Source organism: Anas acuta, chromosome 2 (genome assembly GCF_963932015.1).
Source record: "Anas acuta chromosome 2, bAnaAcu1.1, whole genome shotgun sequence".
NCBI classification, from domain to species: domain Eukaryota; kingdom Metazoa; phylum Chordata; class Aves; order Anseriformes; family Anatidae; genus Anas; species Anas acuta.
The window spans coordinates 155,993,098-156,015,534 of record NC_088980.1 but is presented as its reverse complement, the minus strand read 5'-3'; the positions used below and the strand labels follow the sequence as shown (position 1 = coordinate 156,015,534).

General features: G+C 49.2%; 1 protein-coding gene across 13 annotated transcripts in view; it reads right to left on the bottom strand.

Moving 5' to 3' along the window:
- The window catches only part of ADGRB1 (adhesion G protein-coupled receptor B1), a 255,238-nt gene that overhangs the window by 69,074 nt on the left and 163,727 nt on the right, over window positions 1–22,437 (bottom strand). For 9 of the 13 annotated variants that reach the window (XM_068672759.1, XM_068672757.1, XM_068672760.1 and 6 more), the window contains one exon: window positions 11,857–11,998. In XM_068672759.1, coding sequence (XP_068528860.1) covers window positions 11,857–11,998 — 142 coding nt within the window. The remainder of the gene's footprint in view (window positions 1–11,856; window positions 11,999–22,437) is intronic. The other 4 variants (XM_068672758.1, XM_068672764.1, XM_068672769.1 and 1 more) reach the window with 1 other exon arrangement.

Sequence of the window (22,437 nt, the reverse complement as noted above, 5' to 3'; positions counted from 1 at the left end):
GGGCAAACTGGTCTGCTGGGAGATGTCCCTGCCCATGGCAGTGGGTTGCAATTAGATGATCTTTAAGGTCCCTTCTAACCCGAGCCATTCTATGATTCTTGGATTCTTCCAGGGCAATATATAGTACTTTTAAGGGCACTATAGCACTTTATAGTACTTTAAGTGCAGTGGAGCACACCAGCTGCTGAGGACCACAGTGAAATTACAGATACAGATGGAGCTGCTCGTGGGAAAGCTCAGTTTTTACCTCCTGGAAGCAGTATTTTTTGCACTAGTTGTTGTGGGCCTACTCTGCCCCTCAGACATTTCAGCCTGTGTTGCCCCAGCAGAAAATTCATGCACTAATACTGATCCTACTGGGGATGGGGAGAGAGGAAGAACAGGACACAGACTCTTTTTGGTGGACCCCAAAATAGAGGCAGGAGCAAGGATTTAGTGAAGGTGGGTTCAAATCACCTGGGAAAGGAGCTTTTTGGGAGGCTCAGCATTATCAGCAGCCCTACAGGGTTCACCTAACTCAAAACAGGAGCAGTGAGGAGGCGTGAAATTATTTTCCAGTTTCTGAGCAGGGCTTTGAGATCCTTGCATGAAAATCCCTCAGTGGTGTCATCAATAACCAAGTTCTTTGCAACTTCGTTCTCGGCATCCTCCCTGGCTCAGCCCATGTCATTGCAAGAGCTGTCTTTGTACCTCGTTTTGCTTCCTTCATATCACAACCACCATCTTCTCATGTCAAAGCTAATAGGCCCCCGTTATTGGGATCGTATCTGCAGAGCTGAGGGCTCCTTTTATGCAATTTGGCCAGTCTAACGGGCAATTCTCTGTAATTACAGTCCAGGAAAATCACCCAGAGAGACACCTTAATGTGCTACTATTTATTAACAACTGCTAACTCCACTCAGTACTGAGTCTGCTCCCAAGACACAACAGGGCAATCTGCCTTTCAAACAGCCTAGAGGAAGCTCTCGGGGTGGAGGAGTGGTTAGTAGGAGCGATATAATCATTTCCTTCAGTCTGGTGGGGAATTACAGGATGTAACGGCGGTGTTATCTACCTGCCAGTGGTCAGCACAACAAGGCGCCTTGCTGCAGCTCCGTGAAGGACCTGATTTCATTCCCAGCTCCCAAACTTGAAGTTTGGGATCAAAGAGGGCTGGATCGTGCTGAAGAACCCCACTCAACCGACCTGCTTTTGACCGAAACCACTGCCCTTAACTTCTCAGGGGCCTGTTTTGTCCCCCCCTGGAAATGGAAGGGAATAACAGTGCTCCGTCTGCCAGAGCTCAGCTCAGCTTGGATTTTAGATGTGAGCCTTAGGGGGTTCCCAGAGCTACGTCAGGACAATCAAGCACGAGCATCTCATTCTCTGCTGTGCAATATCAACATTGGGAGGTAGGAAGGGGAGAGAGCAGACAGCTTTTGCTTTAACTGTTTCTTAGCTGGCTATCCAGAGTACCTGTTCTTTAAATCTCTGTTTTTTTATGTGTATGGCAAGACTTGCTCTGCCCCAGCCCTTCCTTTCAAAGCATGTTTGACATGATGGAAGAAAAAAAGAACCATTTTCCATAGTAAAGCTGGTAATAACCAAAGCAGTCTATCCCTCTATGGGCCCTCTTTCCTTCTGAGACACCCGAGGCAGAAGAGAACTTCAACCAGGCTGTGCAATACCACTAGCAAATGCGCTGCACTGAGCAGCAAACCCTACCTCACCAGGTCTGCTGTAGAAAATAAGAAAGCCCAAGACCATTCTGCTGCCCTGAAATGAAGTGATGTGGTAAAGCTGATGCTCTACCAGCTCAAGCTTCAAAATAGAGGGGTTTTTGTCCGTACCTTCAGGTGGAACATCCATGGACTGTGCAGTCCCCTGGGCACTGCGATTTGGCACAGGGACAAAAGCAGTGGGGACAATTACAGGGCAGTACTAGACTGGGTTTTGATATTATTATTATTAATAATAATAATATTAATATTCTTACTGGTATTATTTTACAGTATGGACATACAGGTTGAGTCTAATGACATTAAAAATGAGCCTCCTTCGCTGCTCCTCTCTTCTTGGGATCACCCCTTCTCCGTACTACACAGCAGACAACCAGCTCCAATAAAATCTATAAAAGATTTGCAAGCTCATCCCTGCGTTACCCAGCTTGGTCTGCTTTCACACGTGCGTTCTCAGCTCTGCTAACTTCAGAGCCGCAGTGCTCAGCCCCTCGCGGGAAAACAGGGCGAGATTTACACACAGCTAAAAAAAAAAAAAAAAAAAGGAGGAAAAAATAACGCCATGGTAGACTGGGAATGGAAAACGAGGGGGGAATCCAGACTGTGTTTATCCTGATTTAAGCAGGGTTTTGGTTCCGTGCCAGGCGACGGCGTTTCACCAAATTACTCCAAAACAGCCCGCTGTTTGTTGTACTCTCTCAGCATCGTGCTGGCGAGCCATGCCAGAGCTGCGGCTCTCCCAGCAGAGCGGGCGATGCTCACCCTGCCCTGGGGACAGCCCAGCCAAAGGAGAAAGGTGTCTGGAAGTTCCCTTAATTTCTGCTTCCAGCCATGATTTTTCTCCTGCAAGGACTCATCTCTCACCGTTCAGCCCCTGAAGGTCCCTCCACTGGCAGTGGCTCCTGACCTGAGCTAGGGCTGAACCCAAAACCTTGAAGCAAAAGATGTTTCCAGCTCGCTATCAATCCTCCGAGGCTTTCGGGAGTGAATTGGCTGGAGTTTGCCTCTGAAGAGGATAGGAAAGGATTTCAGCTATTTAGCAGCTGATGGGATTTGTGGGCGTCACACAGATGCCGTTGTGGTGACAGTGACAGCTTTCTGCCAGCTACAATCGGAAGAACCCATGGAATCACGCATGATTTCCCCCACCCAGTGTGATACTGGGTGGTTACTGGGGGCTGCTGGTGCCAGCTTCCTATGCACAGGGTGGTGCTGTCAAAGCAGGGATCTAGGGGTCAGCTTCTGTCCCTGCCACTCTTCTCGTCCTCAGCTGAGTGACGGGGAAGTAAAACCATAACAGCCTGGATTTACACCAATTTGATATAATCTCCATCAACTTGATATAAACACAACCAAACCAACCCCAGCAGCGGGATATTCCCCACCCGGGAAAGGCCTGACACGACTGACATATCTAAAAGAGCAGAAAGAGCAATTTGTCATGAAAAATGAAAGCACTGGCTTACTTATGGGAAAAGAGCAAAGTCACTTTGCTTCTGTGGATTTATGGGATGTATTCTGCACATCCCTCTGGTTGGTAGGGCGGGTAGCTGGCGAGCTCTCTAGCTGGAGACCTCGTTTTGACCAACCATCACCACGTACAACATCATGCCAGCTTCCCACTTAGACCACCTTAACTTTCAGAGAGGAGTTTCAAGCTCGTGTACTCATTTTTAAGAGCCTGACATTTGTTTTCTGTGCGTATTGACCATTTTCACGTGAAGATTGCCTTACTGACAAAGTCTTGCCAGGGAATTTGTCCACTCAGCTGTCCATGGACAGTGAAAGTATTAAAGCATGAGCCTGTTGGAAGCGGATTCAATTTTAGCTTAGATGAGCAGACGTTTGTTGCAAAATAATAATAACGACTTAATTTCCATGTCTCACCGCATGGCAGTTCAAGGGCAACCTAAGCCTTTAGGCAGGGCACAGCAGGGCTCAGTGGTGAAGCAGCTTGTCAAAATTACCTAAAAAAGGCTTTTCCAGGCAAAAAAGCGCTATGAAGATGTGTGTGTGGCGAGTAAGAAAAGTAGGAAAAAGGCTCAACAGTTCAGCCAGCTCTTTTTGGGGCTCCAAACATGATGTGATTAGCCTTGGAAGGGCTTTGCAAGGGAAGATGATCGCTGATGAACGTGCTGGCTCCCACCCCTGCTGGGCCCATGAGACCTGCCTCCATCACCCACTCGTTACCATTTTCAACCGAGCACCTTTGTGCTGTCTCCCACGCTGTCCTCTGCTATGGGAGAAGCTCCCCCCGCAAAAAACACACCTAGAAAGCTACCCAGGGCTCTGTCTTTAATTCTCCCTAAAAGCCTGGCGGGTGCAGTGCCTACAGAAAGCTCCTGCCGGCAGCAGATGTGCCACGACTCCCTGCAGTGACTAATGCCCTCGCGCTGCTCACACGTGCCCCCACGCCTGCCTGCAGCCACGTGTTGCCTTTTCTTTTGCATTTCAGCTAGAAGCATTTTGGGATCGGGGTGTTTTTTTGGACGCAGGGAGCTTTGGGATGGTTTTTCTGGCCCGCTCAGCACCGGGCAGCTCGTTGAAGTCGTGCTCCGTAGCTAAGCCTCCTGGTGACACGGCGGTCCAAATAACTCATGATAAGTATGAAATAATGTCAAGACAAGAGTTATAGCAGGCAAGCAGCTTTGTCCAACTGTAGGCAAACCCTTTGACTTCTCCAAATACATCTCCTCACCCGTTCCAGCCTCCCCATCTGCCTCCGTTGTGTGCCTCCACCTCCTGGCAACCCACCGCACCTCTGCCACGCTTCTCCTGCTCACACAGCAAGAAGCAGACAAGCAGGTGAGCTGGTTTACAAACTACAGGCAGAAAGGTGAGAAAAGACCCAAGAAGCTCATTTCCCCCAGAACCATCCCCGACCTGTCCAACCAAACCCCACTGATGGAGGCTCACGGTGCTTGGCTGTTCCCTTGCTCCTGAATTAAACCATCACCACCACTCGCGTCCAGTCCTCAGCTACCTTCCATCCATTAGGCTATTTCCCCATTTCCCCTTGGTATTTTAACCTCAAGGGACAACTCTAAGCCTCTCGCAGGGCTCCCCATGCCACCAGTGTGCAAGTAGCATGCCTGGCACCATCCCCAGGCACACACACACCCTGCCACACTCGTGCATCGCACCTCTCCTGCCCCAACGCAGAGCATCCCCGAGAGACACCGCTCACCCCCCTCTTCACACATTTTTGGCCCTTCACGGCTCAAATCAGCAGAGGCTGAGCCGGAGAGCTGCTTTTCATGCCCTTAGGAAATGGAAAAGTGGGAATTGGGAAGAGCCCGGTGTCCTGGCTTAAATCCACACCTCCTGTACCGGAGCAGTAAGCTATGGCTGGGTAGTAGGGCAGCTGTCACACCGCCTTCGTGGCACCCAGCCATTAACCACCGTGGGCTCGGAATAAGCACCAACCCCCTCAGGAGCTGCTGGACACACAGTGCCCCAGGTGCAGACGGGAAGCCTTTAATTTCAGCTGAAGACGAGGGACTAACCTCAGCCCTGCTCCTGGGGTCACCCAGCAAACGCCGGCGCCGGTCTCGCTTGTGCACCAAAGGGTGAATCGGGCTCAGTGTTACTCACGCTGAAGCAGTGAATCCCCCAGTGTTTTAAGCTCGCTGCCACTCGATCATGTTCCTCTCCCACGTCCCCTTCAGATGAAGAGACACAGGGTGATGCAGCAGCATTCGCCTGCAGAAGAGTCCCTGCCAGGGCTGTGCGGAGCTCTTCTGGCTCTGGAGAGCTGCAGCCCCGCCACCGCCGCTGCTGCTGCTGCTGCAATCCCACCTCCCGGAGTTTCGAGCTCGAGAGCCGAGCGAATCCACAAGCGTGGAGTGGAAACTCGGCAGAGGGAAGCCGTCGGCTGCGAAGATCTCCCAAACTGCTCGGCGGATCGACAGACAGCCAAATGCGCAGACAGCCGCGAAGGAGGTGGGATGCGGGGAGGACTGCTTATTATGCTGAGCCAAATCCTCCCATTATTACTTTGTGTGCTACCTGTCTTCTCCTAATATATTCCGCTGTTGTCTCTCCTAGAAGCGCTGCACCGAGAGGGATTTCCTATAACCCTTGTCTCCGTCTCCTCACTCGCATTTGCTGCCTTATTTGTGGATTCCCAAATTATCTGCACGTTCTGCAGCAATGGCAATCCCCAGCCACCTCTCCCCCCAAAACAGCAAACCCAGCGCTGCTCCGCTCCCTGTTCCCCTTCCCCTGAAAACCCCACAAAAATCACATGCCCTCTGACTCCAGATCCTCTCCAAACTCACTCGGGTTCGCCCAAATTCACTCTGCCATGGGTGCCGATGGGCTTCAAGGCAGCAATGACAAAGCAAACACTCCACGGTGGGGGGTCACAAACCCATTTGGATCAGAAACGAGCCCCTCTGTTACGAGGCCATGCTTGAAAAATAACGCTTCCCTTCTTGCTAGACAGTGGGTCGGCCCATTTGCCTATCGAAGGGCATCACATCCTATTTCCTGGTTATATTATGGGAGAGTGGGAGGGGAAAAGCCAGCTGGTTCACGCTCTGTCCACTCCATGCTAAAAAATATGTGGCCAAACTCCCGATTTTAGTGAATTTCTTTGCAGAGCAAGGGAAAGAGCAGCGTGGAGCCTGTGACCTGCAGAAGCCCAGCTTGCTCCTCCGGGCTTCCACAGATCCAGGGGAAAGATCCCCCTGAGAAAACACCAAAACCTTCCCCAGAGTCAGCACAAAGTTGTCCCAGGTCAGGTAGGAGCCCTAGCAGGATCTCCCATCACCTTTTTGCCCTCTCCATGTCTGGATGGGGAGATCTAGTGTTAACAACATGAATCCTCAGGAAATCTCAGCAAATATTTCCAGTTGGAGAGCTTGGTGCGATTTGCTCCCAAGAGACAGCCCGGGTGCAGCAGCATCCCTTAAAGGACAGGGCACAAATGGGGGATTTGGAGCTCGAAAACCCAAAAGCTCACAGCTCGGCAGTGCTTGTCCTGGCTAATGAGTGAGCAGAGGTTGCTGCTGCTCTGCCAGGGACAGGGCAGCGCTGGGACCTTTCGGTGGCACCCCACGGGCTGAGGGCACCGAGGCTGGGACGGCACCTGCCAGCGTGCTGCAGCTGGGGGAGAGGAAGCGGAAAGCAGTGAAGTGATTAGCCCAAGGTCATCATCTCATCTGCAGGCACGGGAACAGCTCCCAGCCCCGTGGCTCAGCCAGCACACCCGAACAAACCCTTCACCCCCTGTGCAAACTGGCAGCGGTTCGGCACCTTAAGGATTCAAGCCTAGCAAAAGTGAGAACTTCTCTTTGAGAGAAAAGTCCAACTTTTAAATCAAAGCATTAACATCACACGAGAAGCAGCATTTATTCATTACAACCCTGGAAAAAAATGGGAAGTTGAGCACTGGCTGTCCTCAAGGCACATAGAAGGTTTCGTTTCTATCCAAACTCCAAATCTCAGGTGCTAAACAACAGTAAAATATTCATATTACAATACTAATCTCTAAATAAAGTGCTCCGGCCTTAGCTAAGGGAAACGCTGCCCTAATTTTCCATCAGAAGTGCTGTCAGCCCATTCTGAGCAGCCATCCTGACCTGGCTGAGATGTGCACTGAGAGGCTCCTCGCCATGCATTGTTATTTCCCCAGGGTAAAAAGGATTTTTTTCTCCTCTGCTGAACAGACAGCATCGGGATGCTTTCAGTAAATAAATAAAAAACAAACAAACAAACAAAACTAAATATTGCGAATTGAGAGAGGAGCTCGGGACTTGTTGTCCCCTCGTGTACATACCCTGAAAGGTGTCTTGCCTTCATGCCAACTGGAGCTAACAGGGAACAAAGCCTCTCCTTTTTGGATTGCAGCAACCTGGGATGGCATCTCACCCCTTACACTTTCCCACCTCACCAGCACACCTCCAAGTCAGCTCTGTCATCCAGCCTGCTCCAACACACCCCACAAAACCCCAAGGGTGCTGCTCGGACCTTCCAGCTAATTGTTTGCATGTTGGTAAATAAATTTTTCTCCAATAATTCAACATGGACACACCAAAGTCAGCAGCCATGCAAGTTTTTGCCACCAGCACCTTTCCACCTTTGCTAGCCCTAGAAATGAGGGCAGAGCTGACCAGCCTCTGCAGACCACGCTGGGAGAAAGGAGGGGAGGAGAGGGCAGAGAGCTGTATTTGTGCCCTCCTACTACTCTAGGAGCCAAGCTTTAAAACTTACTTGACTTTACAGATCATGAGCTGGTAGGCAGAAGAGACAACATGAGTCAAACAACATAAGCCAAACTCAGACAAGACAACCAAAGAGAGAAAGGCTGCCCTGCAAATCCTCAGCCTCCTGCTCTCTTCCCTTCCCATCACCAACAAATTGTCAGGAAAACAAGGAAATATTGAAAAACACCACCGCAAGACTCTTAATCCGACTGACCATAGTTTGTAAAGTTTGAATGCAGGGCTGTGTCATTTCTTTTTGGCCCTACCATTCCCCTACCAAGCTGGGTATGGGGTAAAACCAAAATGAAAAGACAGACCCCAAATCCCATCCGTGTTCCTCAACTGAAGAGGTTTGTTGTTTAATGACAGCAATCCAGCCAAAGCAGTGCCAGAGGCAGCCTCTGGCTGCTGCAAATAGCAGGGACCATCAGAAATCAGACCCAGAGGAGGAGTTGAACTCAAACTCTAGCTTCTGGGCTGGGTCTGAAGAGCTCCATCTCAGTTTAAGGATGTCTGTTTCCAAAACTGACTCCGAAACCAGCACTCCCAGCCCACAGCTCCACTGAAATCAAGGAAAACTTTCTTTCCCTGCCTCAAAAGCAACACTCAGGGAAACCCTGTCCTAGGAAAGACCAAATCACCCACCTGGGCAGCAACACTTGTCCCCCCAGACCTTCCCAATTCCATCCTCACTGCAAAAATAAAAGCTGTGCCCGTACCAGGGTTACAAATATTTCAACCTGCCAGGGCCAAAGACTCCAGAAGGGAGATTTATCGCAATAAATAATCTTCATGACACAGGAGGACGGAGCTTCTTGTCCAGAGAGTTCCCAAGGCACATGAAAAACTGCACTATAAATGTCAGCACCTCAGACGCCACTGCTGATGAGATGCCACCTCTGGGAAAGGCAGGCAGCACGGGCTTGATCACAAAGACACTTGGTTAAAAAAAAAAAGAGGGTGGTACCATGAGGACATGGGTGAGCAATCCTCCAGAGCACCAACAAACCCTTCGGAGGGATCAGGAGGTAGCCAGATCCCAGCTTTCCCCCCAGCGTGGCCAAAGGACTCACTCTGGTGCTCCTGAGTTGACTCCAGGCTGGGAATAATGAGTTGTAAGACTGCAACCCAACCAGCAACTAGAGGAGTTGGAAAGAGGATGGAAGAAGCAATTTAAGGCCTAAACCCCATAGGGCCCGCAGAGATGTTAGCTGCAGATGCAATAAAACATGAATGGGGGAAGGAAGCAACATCCTCCTGCAGCCAAGTCCACTCTCAGATGCAAAAATACTCGTACAGATGGCAAAAAGCTTACATCAACCTTGTGATACCTAAACACCGAGAGCTGAGGGAGTAGTAGTATTTAGCTACATCAAATTAACCTTTTCCCTTTCCTAGCTGTTTGGTTAATAAGCAACAAGCACCTTGTGAGAGCATAAAGTTAGTCCCCTGTTGGAGAAACTCCTGCTTTAGCCAAGCCACAGCCTCCTTTCCCACACTGCCTGGTCCTCTGCTCAACTCCAGGAGAAAGATCCCCAGAAAAACTTCCCCAGAAACTCAGTTGCACACCTGGGCTGGCCCTGTCTTAAAAGTATTCCTACAGAATAAATTATGATTCAGTTAGGACTCAAACTCTCCCTGAACGTTGGTGGGACCGGGTCGTTTGCAATGACAGCACGGAGCCCTCACTGCGTGGGATGAGGCTCCCTCATCCATCATCCCTGTGGGCATCACAAGGTGCAGAGCCAGCAGCTGGGGTGCTGGAAGATTAGGATGAAGGCTGAAGCCTTGCTGCTGTGATAACACAGAGCTAGGAGCTGTGGGAAGAGGGTCCCAGCTGGCTGCCCTGGGCTCAGCTTGGCTGCCCCAAGAAAATTTGGGGACCATTCCTGGAAAGCACCAACCCAACACATCACCTCCCTTCTGCACTTGGTTTCACACAGCCAGAAGACACCAAAAAAGCTACCCAAAGCAAAAAAAGGCTGCGGGGACACCAGCACCGATGCAACCAACTCTTTCCAGGTCCCTTCCACGCAGGGATGCGCTGCTCCTACCTTCAACCAGAGCATCTCTGCTGCAATCCAAAGCTCAGTGCCTCACACAAGAGGACCCCGAGAGCAGCTCTGGAGCCCCGGTTGGAGTGGCTGGGCCTGCACGGGGCCCGGGCAAACACAACCAACACTGTGTCTTTAAAACCACTTCAGTGCAGATGTTGTTTCCATGGTAACTAGTGGACCAAATACATTAGTGTTTCTAATAATAAACCGAACCTTCATCTTGGAAAATGTGATCCCCCCCCCCTCCCCTCCCCTTTACCACCATCACCCTGCCTTTCTTCCTCTCCCCTCCCCTTTTGCCGAATTAAGCCCGGCGTTTAACAAGCAAGGCATAATTAGTAAATAATTGCAAGGGCCCCGTAAGTCCCAGCGCCCAGGCAGATGGAGAAGAGGGAGGTGGAGGGGAGGGAAGGGAGGGGGGGGGGAGCCTCGCTCCACGAACCCGGGAAAGTGTCCAAAAAGGGGATGAACTACTTAAAATAAATAAATAAATAAATACTCAAAGTGCAAGGTAGCAGAGGGCAGCCACTCTGGCATCGTCCTGGGTGCCCTGGCAGCTGATTTGGGGTGCCGGCGCCCCACGAGCATTTCGAGGAATCTCACACTCCTCCAGAGGCTCCGGCATAGAAGCGGCACCAGCTGCGCTGTGCCGGCAGCGGGTGAAACTTCACGGACCCCCCCAGAACACGCACACACCCCCCCAGCACCTGCAAACCCCCCGTATTCCTGCTGTGGGACCACCACACACAAAAAAAAAAAAAAAAAAAAAAAAAGAGAAGGACCCCGAATTTGGGAAAGGGATGTGGTGAGATGTAGAGGGGTGATTCCCTTAAATGTGACACGTGGGAAGATGGAGTGGGGGGGGACCACGGGAGGAAGATGCTCGGTGGGGGTTGTGCCCCCCAACAGCAACAAGCACACGATTCAGCAGCGTTGGCTTTGAACAGAGCAGGAGGTGTGGGGAGGATGAGGAGGGTGGGGAGGAAGGGGAGTAAAGGGAGGATGGGGAGTACAGGGAGGAAAGGGAGGAAGAGAAGGAAGGGCGGGATGAGAAGTAATGGGAGGAAAGGGAGGATGGGGAGGAAGAGGAGTAAAGGGAGGACCGGGGGGAAGGGGAGGAAGAGGAAGAAGGGGTGGATGGGGAGGAAGGGGAATAAAGGGGAAGAAAGGGAGTAAGGGGGATGAAGGGGAGTAAAGGAGAGGATGAGGAGTAAAGAGGAGGATGAGGAGTAAAGGGGAGGACTGGGAGGAAGAGGAGGATGAGGAGGAAGGGGTGGATGGGAAGGAAGGGGAATAAAGGGGAAGAAAGGGAGTAAAGGGGCAAAAGGGGAGGAACGGGAGGGCGAGGAGTAAAGGGAGGATGGGGAGGAAAGGGTGGAAGGGGAGGAAGAAGAGTAAAGAGAGGAAGGGAAGCAAGAGGAGTAAAGGGGAAGAAGGGGAGGACGGAGAGGAAGAGGTGGAAGGGGAGGATGGGGACGAAGGGGGAGGATGGGGACGAAGGGGAGTAAAAGGGAGGAAGGGGAGGATGGGGAGGAAGAGGAGTAAAGGGGAAGAAGGGGAGGATGGAGAGGAAGGGGAGGATGAAGAAGAAGGGAAGGAAAGGGAGGAAGAAGAGGAAGGCGACACCGCCGCCGCAGCACCCCCAGCGTGTGTCCCCCCCCCCGCCGCCCCCTCCCCACGCCGGCACCCGACCCGCACCATCTCTGGGGGACCGCAAAGCCCCGGGGATGCCGATGCCGGCAGCGACCACGGCAGGGCTGGGGTCTGTCCCCGCTCCCCTCCCTTCCAGCTCCATCGCTCCCGGACCCTCCCCATTCTTTTATTTAACCCCCCCCTCCGCCCCGTAACACCCCCCCCCGGGCCGGTACTCACCATGTCGGGGTTGAGCTGGGCTAAGATGGCGAAGGCGGCGAGCCTGTCACACAGGCATTTGGTCCGGGAGGCGTCGAGCGGGACCGTTCGGCAGCCGCGCCAGGACCAGGCGCCGGGCGGGGAGGCGGAGGCGGAGGCTCTGCTGGAGGGAGGGGAAGGAAAAGGACGGGGCGGCGGAGAGAGAGAGGGAGAGAGGCCGTCAGGGAGGGCGGCGGGGGGCACGGCGCCCGGGGGCGGCAGCGGTCCCCTCAGGCTCGCCCCTTCTCCCCCCTCGTGGATGGGGATGGGTGTGGGACTCAGTGGGGTGCTGGGCCAGGTCCTCGAGGTGGTGTTGAGCCTGGTCCTTGACCTGGTTGTAGTCCGGATCCTGCCCCTAAGCTTGGTTCTGGACCTGGTCTTCAACCTGGTTCTGGTCCGGATCCTGACCCTAAGCTTGGTTCTGGACCTGGCCCTTAACCTGGTCCTGACCCTGGTTCTGATCCTGCCCCTGGTTCTGGTCCTGGTTTGGGACTTGGTCCTAGCCTGGTGCCGGTCCTGATCCTGATACTAATCCTGCTTCTGGACCTGGACCTCGTTTCTGATCCTGTTTCTGGTCCTGATCCTGGTCCTCAGTCCTGGTTCTGACCCTGGACCTGGTCTTGGTCCTGACCCTAATATTGGTCTTGGACCTGGTTTTGCCCCTACTTCTGGTCCTGATCCTGACAGTAATCCTGCTTCTGGACCTGGTCCTAAGCTTAGTTCTGGTCCTGATCCTGACCCTAATCTTGGTTGTGGACCTGGTCCTTGACCTGATTCTGGTCCTTGACCTGGTCCTAGACCTGGTCCTGGACCTGGTCCTAGTTCTGACCCTGATCCTGGTACTGGTCTTGACCCTGGGCCTGGACCTGGGCCTAATCCTGGTTCAGGATCTACCCCTGTCCTACACAACCCATATATACCTCCCTAACCCTATATCCCATATAGTCACGTAACCCTATAGCCCCATCCCACACCCCTTACACCCCTCAGTCCCCCCATATCCCCATCCCACCCCATATAAACCCCCCTCACCCCAAATCCCCCCAGCGATTCCCCCAGGGGAGCACACCCCTTCCCCACACACCCCTTCCCTCCACACCACCCCCACAAGGTGACCCCAAAACCTCCCTCCCTGGCTGAAGAGTCTGGGAAAGGGGTGCCGGGAGCTCCTTGCAGTGGCACCCAGTAGGGCTTTCAGTGGATGGGGAGACACTGAGGGGACAATATCCCTGTTTTTTGTGTAGGGTGAGAAGGTCAGGATCCCTGCAGACAACCCAGGAACCCATTGCGGTTCACGGAGGCAGAGCAGAAGGGCCACATGCCCTCACCGGGGCAGCACGGGGTTAGATGTCCCCTCTCCATGTCCTCAGAGGAGGGGACAGGGGCAAGAACGTCAGAAGCGAGCTGAAGGCAGCTCCAGATGGAGCCGAGCTGCTCAGCAGCCTGAGGTAGCTCACAGATGGCCCGGACCTCAGGCCACTGAGTCCAGCAGACCTGTCAGGAGCTGCTAAGAAGTTTTTGTAGGACTGGACTCCACACACACGTCAAACCCTTCCTCGTGCAATGGGCACGAGCCTCCTTCTGCCTCCTTCAACATCCCTGAAAGCAGGGAGAAAGGGCTGGGCACCAACATCCTAACAGCGACTTTGAGGATTGAAGAAAAAAAAAAAAGAAAGAAAAAAAGAAAAAGCCAAATGTAGTTTACTTGTAGGAGGTCTGAGCAATGCACAACCCAAAACAGTTTTTCTGGCACCTGTGCAAAGCTTTCAAAGTGCCCCAACCCTACTTCTTGTCCAACCATGTCCCGACCCTACTGCTTGTCCATCCATGTCGCAACCCTACTGCTTGTCCATCCATCCATGTCCCAACCCTACTGCGTGTCCATCCACCCATGTCCCAACCCTACTGCTTGTCCATCCACATCCCGACCCTATCATTCTGACCCCGACCTGGCAGCATTCCCCGCTCCCTTCCAGGAACTGTCACCAATTCACCAGCTCCCATCTTGAAGGCACTGAGGGATCCACGGCCAACCTCCAAGGGAATACGGCTCCTGAGCTCTCCCCCAGATGTGCTGGCCCCATTTCCACAAACCACAACACCAGTCACTTGTTCTGTTTCTGCACTGCCACCTAGACAAACGCCTCATTTGCGGTGTGTGTAAATAATGACAAATGCTTAAACTCTCTCAACCAGTTGTGTATCGCCATACAAAGTGTTCATTTAGCTTGACAAAATCTCCTTTCCGTAAGTTGATTGCTATTAATTTCTCAGCTTTAATGAGCGTGCTATTATTCAATTATAATCAGGATGTTACCCACAAGCCCCTTGTTGTAGGATCCTGCATCCCATGGGGTTATTGCGCCTACGACAGATGTGAGCCTAGCGGCTCTGGGGCAAGGACGCATGCCTCTTTCCGGACTTGGAGAACTTCCCCTCTTCTCTCGCAGAAGAGCAATGACCCCCAATTAGCCCTAGCCTGCTCCTTCCAAGCCCTCGCATGCAAAATTGCTCAGACTTGTCTCTCTTAAAAACTCCCGGCTTTATTAGATGATGTGTAGCATGTTTTCTAGCAGCTGCTGTAATGAAAAGTATTTCATTAGCTAGGGCTGCGGATTAAGTAGCCAGGCTCTCTTCCAATTACAGAATATAGACGTTTATTGAAATTTCTGCATTATTATAAATAAATCTGTCGTTCCAAGCCAGTAACAAACCAATATCATTAGGATTTGTTTTGTCTTAGCATACACTAAATTTTCCTTTTTGCTCACATTAACAATCCCGAACAATGAAATTATTCAATTTTTTTTTTCTTTTTATCTGTTTCAAGCTTTTAATTTGTGTTGCTTGCTATCAATTTGTCCTTCCTCCATATCTCTACACCAACTTTTACTTTCTCTCTAAACCAGGCTGTTGGTTTTGTAGTTATTGGCTTGTCTTTGCTCTTTTTGTTTGTTTGTTTTTTTTGCATGTGTGCTTTTTAGTGCTGCGGTCATCTTTTTCATTTATGGCTTTGCAGCTATCTTGGAAAGCATTTTAAAAAGGACTTCTAATTACCCTTAACGTTTTCTCTTTAAAAAGGCTTTCACAACAGAGAGACACCCTTGAAGTTATCATTTCCACACCAGATACGTGTGTGTTGACACGCACCCACGCCCCATGCCATGAGCAATTTGGATTCTCTTGAAACGTGTGGACACAATTGCCTTCACATCACTTTCAATCCTGAAGCTCAGCTTTACTCATTTACCAGCTCTCAGAGTAGACTAGGACAGATCTGGGCCACACATCAGTGAAAGTAACCTCATAATAAATAAATAAATAAATAAAATAAATAAAAAGAAAGGATAAAAAAAGAAAACAAAAAGAGATCAGAAAGCCTACCGAAATGGGAAACCCCAGGGAAGGTATCAGAAAACAAATACCACTCCCCAGGTGCTGTGCCCGGTCTCACTCTCTTGTGGCAGAAAAACTGAGAGCACAGCAGTGAGCTCAATATCAGAATAAAGTCAGTCCAAAGCCAAAGCCACACTTGGCATGCTCTGATCCCCATTTCTAGGTGCTCAGAGAGAGCACATAGTGATATCTAGGAAACCAAACAACAAACAAAAATGACAACAAAGAGAAAAACACCCATTTTATCCTACCCACACTTTGCTCAGGTCTGCTGCCTGCTTATTTATCCCACCGGATTCAAAGAAATCAATTGGATCAAAGCCACGCGGGTTTTGTCACTTTAAAAGCTGCGATAAATCACACCAACAATGGGTGCTGTGGGAGGTGCTGAGTCAGAAATTCGGGGTAAATCATCTCATCAACTATGCCATTTAGCAGAAAGTGAAAATCCAGCCCTCGTTAATTGATTATTGCAAAAAATTAAGCTGCTCAGGATATTCAAATGGCTGTTGCTCCAAAAGGACAAGTGCATCCCACTAGTTTTAAACTCAAAAGTAGAACTCATCTCTCTTTTTCCTCTGCCTCTTCATGAATCTGTTTAATTACCTGTTCTCTTTGCCCTGCAATCCTTTGGTCAGGATTAATCTGGAAAGACAGAATAATCTTTTGGATATTTTGAACCTTCATCAGCCTCACTTCTGGATTCAGCATGTATTTCTTCATTTTAAAATAAATTTCTTGTCCACATGGTTGCTAATAAGCTCCTAAAAATACAGAATTGAGTTGCAACTGGAAGGCTTCAAACTCACAGCTGTATCCAAACCTCATGAGTAATGCCAGCTGTGTGATTTTGGGGTGTCCCAGCTGTGGCTATGAAAAGCTTGAGCCTGTCTGGCAATATCTGTTGCACATGGCATACTTAATGCCTCCAAGAGAGATCTAACGGGATCTGTCCATAGTCCAGGGGATCACATCTGAAGGAATTGCCTTCTTGTGGGATGGGGATCGAGTTTTGCCCAGACAAGGGTGTGTAGGATCAGCCAGCAAAGCTTCGCAAAAGCCTCGTGGTTCACAGCAGATTTCAAATCCTAAGTGGTTTAATCACTGAAATTTGTAAAACGGAGCTTGTTTGTGGGATCTGTTCGAGGGGATATTGCAGCTGCATGAAAAAATGCCTTCATCATGGACCTGATTAAAAGCTGCAGGAGAAATTGGGATTGTTACAAACAGGTCCTTAAAGGAGATTGTGTGTTTGTGTATAGGTTTCAGCTGTACGTCAGCACCAAGCCTTCATTTTCTCAGCAAAACCATTGATTCTGCAGAAAAGTACACGGGGTTTGCAACGGAAAACCCCTGCTCACAGCTCAGCAGCAAAGAAAAGGAGCAGGATTTGAGTTATTCACAAATATTGAATACAGGTACACGAATAAGGAAGCAGAATTATTTCCAGGCGGTCTCAAGAGGAGAGGGAAGAAAGAGGAACTGTGCTAAAGGGAAAACGTGGGCAGAATATCAGAGAACAGTGTAGTCAGACTGATTACGAGCCAGTCAAAGAGGAATTGTAGAAATCCCCAAACCAGACTGGCGTAAAAAAAAAAAAAATGTACTGAGAGGGTTAGCAGGAAAACTGACAAGTTTGTTCTGTCTCTGATGTCTGTGGTCAGATTTATCTCTGGTGTAATTCCAGCGACGTTCCACGAGAAAATGTTTCACCATATGTTACAACATGGCTATGAACATTATTTGAGCACTTGATGGGAAAAAGCAATTAAGCACTGTCTTGTAGATTTAAACAGGAGCTTAAGGACTTTCTGAAATGGAAATGCTTTTCTGAATAGGAATTTGCACAAAGGATGAGGCTTTGTTGTAGGAAGAGGCATGGATCAGGAAGGGGGTTTAAAAACAGGGTATATATTTATGACATATATAATATAAAGGATCTCCAGAGGTTTCTTCCAACCTCAGTAATTCTCTGACTCTGATACTTCTGGCTTCACATGGGCCGTCCCCCCCTTGCTAACCAGGCAGGTCATGCAAGCACTTGGCGTGGATCCAGCTGGCAGATTGATTATTAATTTGAAGAACCAGAGATGAAGTCAAAGTTAATCCTTTTTGAGGGATTCCCAAAAGCAATTTTCATTTCCAGCCAAAGGCTGCCCCGGAGCGCCTTTCAAACGCTCTGGCTCTGCACAATAGCCCGGGACAAAAAAAAATGTACAATCATTTTGCTGCAGCAAGTGTGGCACAGTCAGAGGTTCTGCAGGACCTCGGGGCTGGATTACAAAGCGAATGGATCCCGAGAACAAGGGACACGAAAGGGTTTGCTCCTCTTGGAAAAGAAGGCAGGTTAGAAAGAGATTATATATAACTTCGATCTGCTGCTAAAGCTGTTGTGAAAGGTCTCTTATGACACAGGTAAACACTAAAATAAATGAAACATTGAGCTAAAGATGGGCTAAAATCAATCTAAACCATGTCAGACTCTCAGGAAGTTTTGGACACTATCAGTGCCAAAGCAGTAATAATGCTTTGGTTAGTTTAGGCCTTCCTAAGAACTGGATAAAAGCTGCAAAAATGTTTCACCAGGGTCATCCTGTAATCGAAGACATTATTTTGCCTTGTATCAATCCACTGACTGAAAGCCAGGCTGAGCTCTCAGCGATGCTACTGAAAACCCTGTGAGACATCACATACATCCAGCAAGTCAGGCTGGCTTTGCTGGAGTGCAACCCCTCCTCCTAGAAAAACCCAGTCTGAATTTCAAGCGTTGCACCAGTTTGGTGACATCCATGTAAAATCAAGTGTCGTCAACCTCATTTAACTGATAAGGAAACTGAGGCACATAGAGAAGATGTGAAGGGATGGAGTTGTGTTAAGAGGGCGCTAATGGGGCTTCTTCAAATAAGCAGTCACTCCTCAAACCACTGAGCCACGCTCACTCTCAGTCGATAAACGAAGAGTACAGCTTGTGGTTGGGTTCCCCAATTTCTTTACTGAAAGCAAAAAAAAAGCAGCTTTCCAGAGCCACTCTTATCAGAAGTGGTAGCAGTCCTTCCATCCCATGTCGTAGTGCCCAGAAGAAAAAAAAAACAGGAGGTACAGATAGGTAGGTAAGTAGGTAGGTAGATAGGTAGATAGTTAAAGAAATAAAGAGATAATGAGATATAGAGATAGATAGATAGATACATAGATACATAGATAGATAGATATCTGTCACTTACAGATCCCTCATTTAAACACCATGACAAGTCTGACTTCCCCTTCATGCCCATGACAGTTGAGTTTCTCCTACCACTGAAGGAAGAGAAGTCGCAATGACCCTTAAGTTGCATCCATGAATATGACCCCAAATGCTTTTGTTGAACCCAAGGGCTCTTCATGTTCTGGGAAACAAACCCCAACAGACGGGGATGGTGTGATCGTTGGGGTATAGACCAGGGCATTAATTTCATCTTCAGCTGCTGAGACCTCCTTACAAATTTTACATGGCACTGATGCCCTTTTTCTCACCTCCACCCTGACAGCACAGACCTGGCACTAAACAAAACAATTCTCTGCCAGTAGGAAAGAATCAATAATCAGATTAGCGACTATTTTTAAATAAATTCTTAAAAAAAAAAAAAAAAAAGAAATAGAAAAAAAGAAAAAAAAAAAAAAAAAAGAAACCTACTATTGATCCAGTTGCTTGGTGCGAGGAAAATTAAACCAGAGTAGGAATATATATGTATATGTATATATATTTTTTTTTTCAGAGGTCCCTAATAATAGATGGTTTCAAATAATTCGCTTCAGAACTGACACAAGGCAAATGGAGAGAGTGGGGATTTTAGAAGAGACTCCGGACCTATGGATGACATGGGGTATTGGAGATTTTCTCCAGGTCCTTTTCTTTTTGTGTGAGGCGGAGGGAGGGACGGGAAGAGAAAGTCGTAAGGAGGTTAAAAGCAAAGCCTTTTCCCAGCTGTGAATTTGTAATCATGGCTAACTGAATTGGAGCATTTTGCAGGGGACAAGGTTACTTACTATCTGCAAATTAGCCCTTGAAAAAAAAAATAAAAAGAAGAAAGCCCATATGCAGCATCCAGTCTGAAGCCATAATTAACATAAACAATGTTAAAACTCACAAAGAACTACATATTACCATTGAAATAAAGCATATGGCTGGCTAAATACCCGTAAGATTATCTGGAGATAATCTTTTCAGGCACCATAAATACAGCTGATGCTGAGCAGTAATGACTCTCATCAGAAGGCTACACCATCCACACCGGCCTGCTGGAAAGTGGCTGACAAATAACGGGCGCTTTCCCCTTTTACATCCCCACTCCATGGCCCCACGAAAGGGCTGAAATGTAGACGTGGTGCTTCTTGCACTGTGCCTTTTCCTCCTGCCTCAGTCCCTGGGGATGTGTGGGGTGGGAGAGCAGACCTTGACCAATTGGCCTGTACCCTGTGATGGTGACTTTGTAGACTCATAGGATCATTAATATTGGAAAAGCCCTTCAAGATCATCTGGTCCAACCATTCCCCTATCACCAGTGTCACCCACTAAACCATGTCCCTAAGCACCAGGCCCAACCGTTCCTTGAACACCCCCAGGGACGGTGACTCCACCACCTCCCTGGGCAACCCATCCCAACGCCTGGCCACTCCTTCTGAGCAGAAATGTCTCCTCACTTCCAACCTGAACCTCCCCTTGCACAACTTGAGGCCATTCCCTCCAGTCCTATCACCAGTTACCTGTGAGAAGAGGCCGACCCCCAGCTCCCCACACCTTCCTTTCAGGCAGTTGTAGAGTTCAATAAGGTCTCCCCTGAACCTCCTCTTCTCCAGACCAAACAACCCCAGTTCCCTCAGCCATTCCTCATAGGACTTTCTTGCACTTCCCTGTCGAATATCCCTGACAAAGGCAGCCACAGGACAGACATCTCACCCAGACAGACCCCCAGAAGGACCAGTCTGCCCAGCATGTCCCACCCAGTAACCCGCTGAACCATCCTCAACACATGCCACAAGTGTCAAAGCTTTAATGCAGAAGACGCAATACTGTGGGCCATAGAGAAGATGTGGAGAAGCTGAAATCACTGCGAGTGTCCTTGTTCCTTAACATGGGAATAAATGTGAAAACCCTGTGAGCTGCCACAGTGCTCATATTGTGGAGGAAACCAGTTGACTAGCTGATCAAACTGCAGAAACTCTCCTTTATAACCCCATCTTAAATGATTGTTTAAGAAATAGAAGATCTGATCCCTCCCACGGCATCACAGCTAGACTTATACACAGCATCAGGAATTCAAGCCTGCAGTACCGTGCGGGTGTTTGTTGTAGAGAGTATTTGAAGATTTTTTTTTTCTTTTGCCTTGTGGATTTTCTGCTTTGAAAGGATGATATTTTCAAACTCTTCTGGGGAACTGTGTGAAATAGAAACCGAAAAGCCTACAGTTTCCTATAATCCCGTGACTTCATGGCTTTGAGAAAAAAGAATTGTTCTCAGATTTAGCTAGCCCGCAAGCACTGGGATCATCAGGTCGCCTCACCTGCCAGTAACTGCAGGAGATGACTTTGGACTGCTTTCCACAAAAGTTAATATTTTGTCCCTCCAAGATTTTAGTCTCTGTTTTTAAACTCATTATTGCTATCCAAAGCTAGAATCCCAGGCCATGCCTCCAAGTCTTACTTTTGGGGTAAAGTTGCAGAGTTGGAGCTCTCTTGCTGCAGCAGAGTATTGGAGCAACAGTCCTTTAGGTATTGGGGTCATCGTAGGACAAAGGTGACAACAGGAGGCACTGTGAGAGTACTGTAAACAGCATTTGGGACTTGCTGAAGCTGCCTTTCATGAGCAGAGGGAATTCCCACTGTAATTTCACAACGAAATGCTCAGCATGTTGCAGGCTTGTGTCTGATTCTGTAGGCAGTCCCATCGTGCTAGGAAGAATCAGGCTCAGCACGCCAAAGTGATAAGCAGCAGCCTTGTCATATGTACCGAAAACATTTCAGGGAAATCCTTGGAGGAACCAGGCGCCTTAGCTGAGCACATCCTTTACTACGCCTGGACGCTGTGGTCCCACGTTCAAGTCTCGTGAGAAAGGAGGCTTAGGAAGAATGGAGAAACAAGGCAACAGAGGCTTTTTCTAAGAGTGCCAGATGCTAAAGTAAATGTAAGACATTGCAGCCAGCAGTTAACAAGCTGGAAATGCTCCCTTTGGCTAGTCAAGGGTGTATAAATGCCTTTAGTGAAGTGGCAGTGAGAGTAATACAAACACCTGGCGAGAGAGATCTCACATCCACCTCCGTGCATGGCCAGGATGCCTTAAAAATAGCAGTGTCTGTGCCCTGCTTGCAGTCCAACATTTTGTCTTAAATGACCCCAAAAGAGCCCCAAAGTACTCCAAGCTGCCCTTAGCCCCAGCCAGAGCAGAAGGCTGGCTGGCGTGGGGCAACGGACACAGCCATCCCTCCGTGGTTATCACACACAAGACCTTGGAAATGAGAGGGCAGCAGGCTTGCCTGTTTAAACAGCTGCTTGTCCAGCTGGGGATTTTGAACACTGCTTTGCTGAATGGGACTGAAAGAGGAGAGGAAGACGAAAGTGTGTTATTAGCTCTGAACAAAGAGTCTGCAGATCCCGGCTCTGGTACGCATCCCCACCACTTGCACTCTCTGATTTTCAGCCTCCATTTCTCCGAAATGACCCCAGCTAGCTTGTCACTCTCCCCAGCTTTTTGGGGCAAACTCAGTGATGGTAAACCAAAAAATGTTGTCTACCTATAAGCAACACCTTGCAAGCCAGCAACCAAACAGTGCTGCAGAGGTCCCAGTCCTGGCTCGAAGAGTGCTGGATGCCCCAGAGCCAGGTCGGGAAGAGGGATGGCTCTCTGGCCACAAAAACACTGGCTCCAGGGTATGCTGCTTCTCAGAAGCCTAAATCAGAAAATTTTAATGGCTGAGTGCAGGGCTAGTGGATAAAGAGACAAAGAAAAATAAATCAGGCAGATGACAGAGGGGCTGGGAATAGGAGGAGGTAGCAGACGGTAAAAGAAATTAAATCAAGAAGCCAAATTAAGGTGCTGCAGGCAAAGATGAAGATGCTGGATTAAAGATTAACCGTAACCAAGAGGGAGATGCAGTCCTTTAAAGGTACAAATTACTTCAATGCACTTAGCAAAA